General features: G+C 49.9%; 1 protein-coding gene across 1 annotated transcript; it reads left to right on the top strand.

Moving 5' to 3' along the window:
• Positions 1–5,426: 5,426 nt before the first annotated feature.
• Positions 5,427–5,892, top strand: LOC129694611 (histone H2B-like). The gene has a single exon (XM_055631341.1). It carries the CDS (start codon positions 5,491–5,493, stop codon positions 5,881–5,883), a length of 393 nt encoding a protein of 130 aa, XP_055487316.1. The 5' UTR covers positions 5,427–5,490; the 3' UTR covers positions 5,884–5,892.
• The last annotated feature ends 1,661 nt before the right edge of the window (positions 5,893–7,553 follow it).

Genomic DNA, 7,553 nt, shown 5'->3' with positions numbered 1-7,553 from the left:
AAAATGAGAAGCTAGTGTGGACTTGGGTGGTGGAGGAATAGAGAGGTTGCACGGCAGTCGGCTCACGACCCATGACCAGTATTGTTGCCACGGAACGCCAACTGGAGTACACGCGGAGAACTGCAGGTAAGCACTTGCCATGGATTGAAGGGTGTAGCGGGCCCGTCTTCTGTCCCAGCATCCAGACTCCACGCTGACTGGTTCCACACTTGCGGATCCCGGGCCGTCTATCACCGCGGCCGGGGGTGGGGAGGAGTTCATGGGGGGCGGGTGCTGATACAGTGACTCTGGGTTGCGGAGGGACCAAACTGTCCCCAACTCAGCTGCAGCTGACGGGGGCGTTGCCGGGTGGTCGCGCGGGGGGGGGAAGGAAGGTGGCGGTATGGTCTGGGGAAGGACGGGGAGTGGTCGGGGGGGGGTGTCCGGGGTGCCAATGCAGCGTGGTCAGTGACTCTGGGTGGCGGAGGGTGGGCAGTAGGTGGGGGGTGGGGTGGGGGGGGGGGGTAAATCACCCTGGTAGAGGGGTTGTGGAGCGGTCTGGATGGGTAAAGAGACCAGACCGTCCCCAACTCCGCTTCAGCTGACGGGTACGTTGCCATGTTTTTGTCCCCGTGTGTCCGCTGCCCGGAACCGCGACCCCGCTCCACCCGGCCCCGTGTGTGGGCGTTGCCGAGCCACGGCCCGTGACAGTGGGTGGGAGGGTAGGTGGAAGGCAGCCGTGGTCGGATAACGCTGACCCCGGGGAGAGAGTGGGGGCTGTCCCGAGGGATGCGCTCCTTCAGCCGCTTATACCTTGGTGCTCGGGTTTAGAGCAACAATACTATAGCATTTGATTCAGAGCGCTCAGTCACCTTCCACAATTATTTACAGTGGAACATTGGCCAATTCGGCGTTTTTTTAACAGGTAAGAAAGCACTGTTCCGTGTGTAAACAGTGTATGGATTGAGCTGCTCCGTGCGTCACGCGCTTTGACCCGATGACCTTGCGTGCAACCCCGATATAGAGAGGGAATGCTGGGGATTCCTGAAGTGAGATAAATCAATATTCATACCAGTGGGCTGTAAGCTTCCTAAGAGGAATATGAGATGCTGCTCCTCCAATTTGCGTTTAGCCTCACTCTGACAATGGAGGAGACAGAGGACAGAAAGGTCTGTGTAGGAATGGGATGGAGAATTAAAGTGTCTAGCAATCGGGAGATGAGGTTGGTTCATGTGAGCTGAGTGAAGGTGTTCCGCGAAACGATCGCCCAGTCTGTGTTTGGTCTCGCCTGTAAGTCCACATCTTGAAATACGGGCACAGTAGATGAGGATGGAGTTGGTGCAAATGAACCTCTGCCTAACCTGAAAGGACTGTCCGGGTCCCTGGACAGGGTCGACAGAGGAGGTATAGCGACAGGTGTTGAATATTCTGCGGTTGCATGTGAAGGTACCTGGGGAGGGGGTTTTTTGGGTGGGAAGGGATGAGTTAACCAGATAGTTGCAGAGGGAATGGTCTCTGCATGAGTCGGAAAGGGTTGGAACTGGGAAAATGTAGCTAGTGTTGGGATCCCGTTGGAGGTGGCGGAAATTTCAGAGGATTATGTGTTGTATGCGACGGTTAATGGGGTGGAAGGTCAGGACTAGAGGTACTCTGTCTCGGTTGTGACTAGGGGAGGGGGAGGGGGAGGAAAGGCAGAGCAAGGGGTAGCGAGGAGACACAAGTGAGGACCTCATTTATGATGGGAGAGGGGAACCCCCATTCCCTGAGAATGAGGACATCTCGGATGTTCTAGGATGGAACATCTCATCTTGGGCACAGATGCATGGACGGGCATAGACTGAGGAATTGGGAGTAAGGGATAGAGTCTTTGCAGGAAGCAGGGTGGGAAGAAGTATAGTCGAGATGGTTGTGAAAGTCAGTGGGTTTGTAATAGATGTCAGTCAGTCTATTTCTTGTGATGGAGACTGAGATCAAGAAAGTGGAGGGAGGTGTCGGTGATGGTCAAAGTACATTTTAGTGCAGGATAAAAATTGTTGGTGAAGTTGGTCCATGAGTTCTGCATGAATACAGGAGGTAGCACCGATGCAGTCATTAATGTAACAGAGATAGAGTTCGGGGATAGGGCCAGTGTATGCCTTGAACAGGGATTGTTCAACGTACCCTACAAAGAAACAGGCATAGCTGGGGAGGGGCAGAGAGAGCTGTCCATCGGAGACGCAGCCGCGGGCAGTCACTGCGCACAAGCAAATCACAGAGACGTTTCGCTGTAAAATCTGCAACTGGAGAAATGAATTAGAAACTGTAACTGCGATAGAAAAGCATATGGTTTTGGGGGTAAGGTGTTGACATGGATAGAAAATTGGCTGGCAGACAGGAAGCAAAGAGTAGGAGTGAACGGGCCCTTTTCAGAATGGCAGGCAGTGGTGAGTGGAGTGCCGCAAGGCTCGGTGTTGGGGCACTTGCCCCATTAAACATTGAAATTGTACCTGTTTCCTCAACAGCTCATTCCAGATATGAACTACTCTCAGTTAAAATGTTGCCCTGAGGTCCCTCTTCAACCTCTCCTCTAACCTTGGGCCAATGCTTCTAGTTTTAAAATCCTTTCTCCTGTGAAAAATAAACTGAGTGTTCAATATCCATGCCCCTCATGATTTTTCACACTTTATTTAGGTCACCCCTCGGCCTCCTATGTTCCCAAATCAATCCTTGCCTCTCCAGCCTCTCCCTATAATTCAACCACACACGTCCCCAAAACATCTTGGTAAACCTCTTCTGCACCATTTCCAGTATAATGGCATCCTGCTACAGCTGAGCAACTAGAACTCCATACACTATTCCAGGTGTAGTCTCACCAATACAAAGCTGCATTATGATATCCAAATAATAGTATTCAATACCCTTCCCATTGAAGGCAAGTATGGCAAAGTTGCCTTCACCACACCATCCGTCTTACGACATTCTAGGAACCATGCACCTGTAATCCGAGATCTCTGTTCTGCAACACTCTCCAATGTTCTACCATTTACTGTGCAAGTCCTACCCTGGATTTGCATATCAGTGTGCAACATCTCACATTTGTCAGAGTTAAATTATATTTGTCATTCCTTGCCCCACCAAACCAACTGATCTAGATCAACATTGTTGGTGTCATCTGCAGATTTACTCACAATGTTACCTGCATTGTCATCCAAAACATTAATGTAGGTAACAAACAACATTGAATTCTGCACCGACACCTGCAGCACAGCACTGATTACAAAATACAACCCTTCGGTTATCTTGTGGACCAGGGGTTCCCAACCTTTTTCGTCCCGTTTGCCCCTCCAACTTTAATTGCACATAACAATGTTATTTCAGTTATTTATTAACAACTAATGGTGAACAACAATTGTATACCAGAACCAAACACAGTTAGTCAATGAGAAAAAATATGTACAGATCCAGAATCAACAAATGTACCCCCAGGGGGTAAATTTACCCCAGGTTGGGAACCCTTGCGTGGACTCTTTCCAACCAGCCAATGTGATGAGGGTCCCACCCTCTCCCACCTATTCAGTGACAAGATGGCGGATGCCTGGAAGTGGGCGCCGTCTGTGTATGGCAGCCTGCCCGCAGTCCGTCTCTACACCTTTTTTTATTTTAAGTCCTGTTAAAAAATGTTAGTGGAGGTCTTCTATGTGGGGGTGGGGAAGAGGGAAACTTTATTTCTTAGTCCCCTACCTGGTCGGAGAGGCAGCATCCCTGCAAGCTGCTTCTTCGCCCCGTCCTCACGGCCTACCATCGAGAATGGAGCGGCGTTTCCTGTCGGGACCGGCCGGGACTACAGCTTCGGCGGCAGTGGCGCAGCGCTGGGATACCAACATGGAGCGGGCGATGCCTTGCCGGGTCGCCGTGCGGTTAGCTCCGGAGCGTTGTGGCCGTCGATCCCAACATCGTGGAGCTGGGGCTACGGGCGTCCAGCCGCGGGCAGCGCTGGATTTGGAGTGCCGCAGAGCCAGGGATCGAGTTTACTGGGGTCGGAGCTCCAGCCGGCGCGGCCTGAAGACTACGAGTGCCCTGGTCTCCAGGGAGGAGGCAGCTGCTCCAGACTTTTCCAAGCCGCTGAGGAATGTTTCACCCGACGCCAAAGTTCCATCTTCAAGGCAAGAGGGCCCTGAACATCATCGGACTGGCTGCACGGCCACAAATGGGCCCCGACCTCGGGTGTTTCACAGAGGAAGAGGACTTAACTTTCAGGTGCCTTTCCCCACAGTGGAAAGTTTTGATCCTGCTGTGGGGGACGATTGTGTTGAACTCTATAATGTGTTGTGTCCATTTTATTCCTTTTTTTTTTAACCTTTTTCTATGGTTTGTAATGGAACTTATTATTCAATTTATGTAAAACATTTAATTTATGTAATCAATGCGAGTTGACTTAAAACGTGCTATATAAATAAAACTTACTTACTTACTACTTACTTCCTGACCCCACCCTCTTCTGGGTAACATTTAACTTTCGCCTCTTCTCCCCCCTTCCCCCCCCCCCCCCCCCCCCCCCCCCTGCCCCCATCTATTAATGATGCATCTGTTATTTGGCTCTTTACTTCCCACTGGTGCCCATCATAAAATAAAGACAGATATTAAAAGCTGCAGTAACTCAGCGCGTCAGGCAGCATCTCTGGAGAAAATGAATAGGTGATGTTTCGGGTCAAGGCCCTTATTCAGACAATATATTTAGGAGGCGTCTGAAAGGACAGTCGGGGTCCCTGGACATGTGCTCTGGTGAAATGATTCTGAAACCGATTTACCCGTCTTCATTTGCTCCCACGGCATTTGACAGTTTTGACTTCTGGACCTATCAGTGATGCTGAAGTGCTCGCCAACACTCTACACTATCTCCTCAATTAATCGAATCAACTATGATAAATGAAAATCTGAAGAATGCTCCCACCCGAAAACATCGTCTGTCCGTGGTGTGCGGTAGATTTGCTGTCTTACAGCGCCAGAGATATGGGATCGATCCTGACTACGGATCTTTGTACGTTCTCCCCGTGACCTGTGTGGGTTTTCTGTGGGTGCTCGGGTTACCTATCACATTGAAGACGTTCAGGTTGGTAGGTTAATTGGCTTGGTACAATTGTAAATTGTCCCCAGTGTGTAGGATAGTGCTCGTGTAGGGGGATCGCTGGGCGGCGAGTATTCGGTGGGCAGAAGGGCCTGTTTCCGCGCTGTGTCTCTAAAACTAAAGGATGACAAACGACAGCTTTCTGGGACCGGACAGGACACGAACAGTGAGTGAGAGCGGCTTCTGATTGGCGGAGCGAGCGATTATGATTAGATATCCAATCAGAGCGTTTACAGGAGAAGTGTCATTAAACATCTCACCGACCGTCCAATGACGATCCGCTCCTGCTCCATCCCTCATTAGCATAGGGTGACGTCGCTGCCTATTTAATCCGCGCACCGAGCGGTTTCTGGTCACTTCTGTGCAAAGATCGTGTTTTGTTTTTGTGTTTGAAATCCACCGAGGAAATGCCTGATCCGCCGAAAACAGCCGCCAAGAAGGAACCCGTCGCCAAGAAGGGCGCAAAGAAAGCTTTGCCGAAACCTGCAGTTAAAGGGGGCAAGAAGCGCAGGAGGTCGAGGAAGGAGAGTTACTCCATCTACATCTACAAAGTGATGAAGCAGGTTCACCCGGATACCGGCATCTCCTCCAAGGCCATGGGCATCATGAACTCGTTCGTCAACGATATTTTCGAGCGTATCGCGGGCGAGGCTTCCCGCCTGGCGCATTATAACAAGCGGGCGACCATCAGCTCCCGAGAGATTCAGACCGCCGTGCGCCTGCTTCTTCCCGGGGAGCTGGCCAAGCACGCCGTGTCGGAAGGGACAAAGGCGGTGACCAAGTACACCAGTTCCAAATAAAGATCCACACGTTGAAAAAACCCCCAAAACCCAACGGCTCTTATAAGAGCCACCCACATTTTCGCAGAAAGAGTTGTGCTAATGTTTCGACATTGAATCGCAGCAGAATTGTTTCAGGGTATTTCTGTTTGGCAAATTTATTTCACATTCTGTTTAGTGATTAAATTAAATTCCAATATACGGGGGATATTCCCGGTATCCATGTTGCGTTCCTGTCCGTCAAACAGAAATAAAACTCCTTTTCCTTCACGTCAGCTTGTCCCAGTCATCATAAATTGTGCCCACGGCCAGTCGACTAGTGCTGCCGTTACTGTTTTATTTGCTGTGGTTATTTGGGTTTATGAATTGGGGTATATTATCTGAATGGTGGTCGATTAGGAAAGCAGACTATTATCTGAATGGTGGTCGATTGGGAAAGGGGGAGATGCAACGAGACCTGGGTGTCATGGTACCACCAGTCATTAAAAGTAGGCATGCAGGTGCAGCAGGCAGTGAAGAAGGCGAATGGTATGTTAGCATTCATAGAAAAAGGATTTGAGTATAGGAGCAGGGAGGTTCTACTACAGGGTCTTGGTGAGACCACACCTGGAGTATTGCGTACAGTTTTGGTCCCCTAATCTGAGGAAATACATTCTTGCCATAGAGGGAGTACAGAGAAGGTTCACCAGAATGATTCCTGGGATGTCAGGACTTTCATATGAAGAAAGACTGGATAGACTCGGTTTGTACTCGCTAAAATTTAGAAGGTTGAGGGGGGATCTTATAGAAACTTACAAAATTCTTAAGGGGTTGGACAGGCTAGATGCAGGAAGATTGTTCCCGATGTTGGGGAAGTCCAGAACAAGGGGTCACAGTTTAAGGATAAGGGGAAATCTTTTAGGACCGAGATGAGGAAAACTTCTTTCACACAGAGAGTGGTGAATCTCTGGAATTCTCTGCCGCAGAAAGTAGTTGAGGCCAGTTCATTGGCTATATTTAACAGGGAGTTAGATGTGGCCCTTGTGACTAAAGGGATCAGGGGGTATGGAGAGAACTGCTGCAGATTTGGGAGCAACAACAGTAGGAGATTAGCAAGAGATACGACTGATTGGCTCTAGCCCAAGTGGGAGGAGAGGGGTGAAAACAGTTAAAAGGAAAGGCCAAGGACAGAGAGTCTTTACTCAGAACTGCTGTAGATTTGGGAGCAACAGCAGTAGGAGATTAGCAAGAGATACGACTGATTGGCTCTAGCCCAAGTGGGAGGAGAGGGGTGAAAACAGTTAAAAGGAAAGGCCAAGGACGGGCAGTCTTTGTTCAGAACTGCTGTAGATTTGGGAGGAACAGCAGCAGCAGATTAGCAAGAGATACGACTGATTGGCTCTAGCCCAAGTGGGAGGAGAGGGGTGAAAACAGTTTAGGTAAAGGCCAAGGACGGGCAGTCTTTGTTCAGAACTGCTGTAGATTTGGGAGGAACAGCAGCAGCAGATTAGCAAGAGATACGACTGATTGGCTCTAGCCCAAGTGGGAGGAGAGAAGTGAGTCAGAGGGGTGAAAACAGTTGAAAACGGAGGAATTTGCTTTGTAAATTGGTAAATCAGGCAATTTATCAGTCAATTTAAGCAAGACGGCTCTTAGCGAGCGGCAGTGAGTGAGCGGCCTTGTGAGGGAAGTGTGAGTCTTTGGCTCGAGAG

The sequence above is a fragment of the Leucoraja erinacea genome, unplaced genomic scaffold (assembly GCF_028641065.1).
Source record: "Leucoraja erinacea ecotype New England unplaced genomic scaffold, Leri_hhj_1 Leri_723S, whole genome shotgun sequence".
NCBI classification, from domain to species: domain Eukaryota; kingdom Metazoa; phylum Chordata; class Chondrichthyes; order Rajiformes; family Rajidae; genus Leucoraja; species Leucoraja erinaceus.
This window is presented reverse-complemented; position numbering and strand designations above follow the sequence as displayed.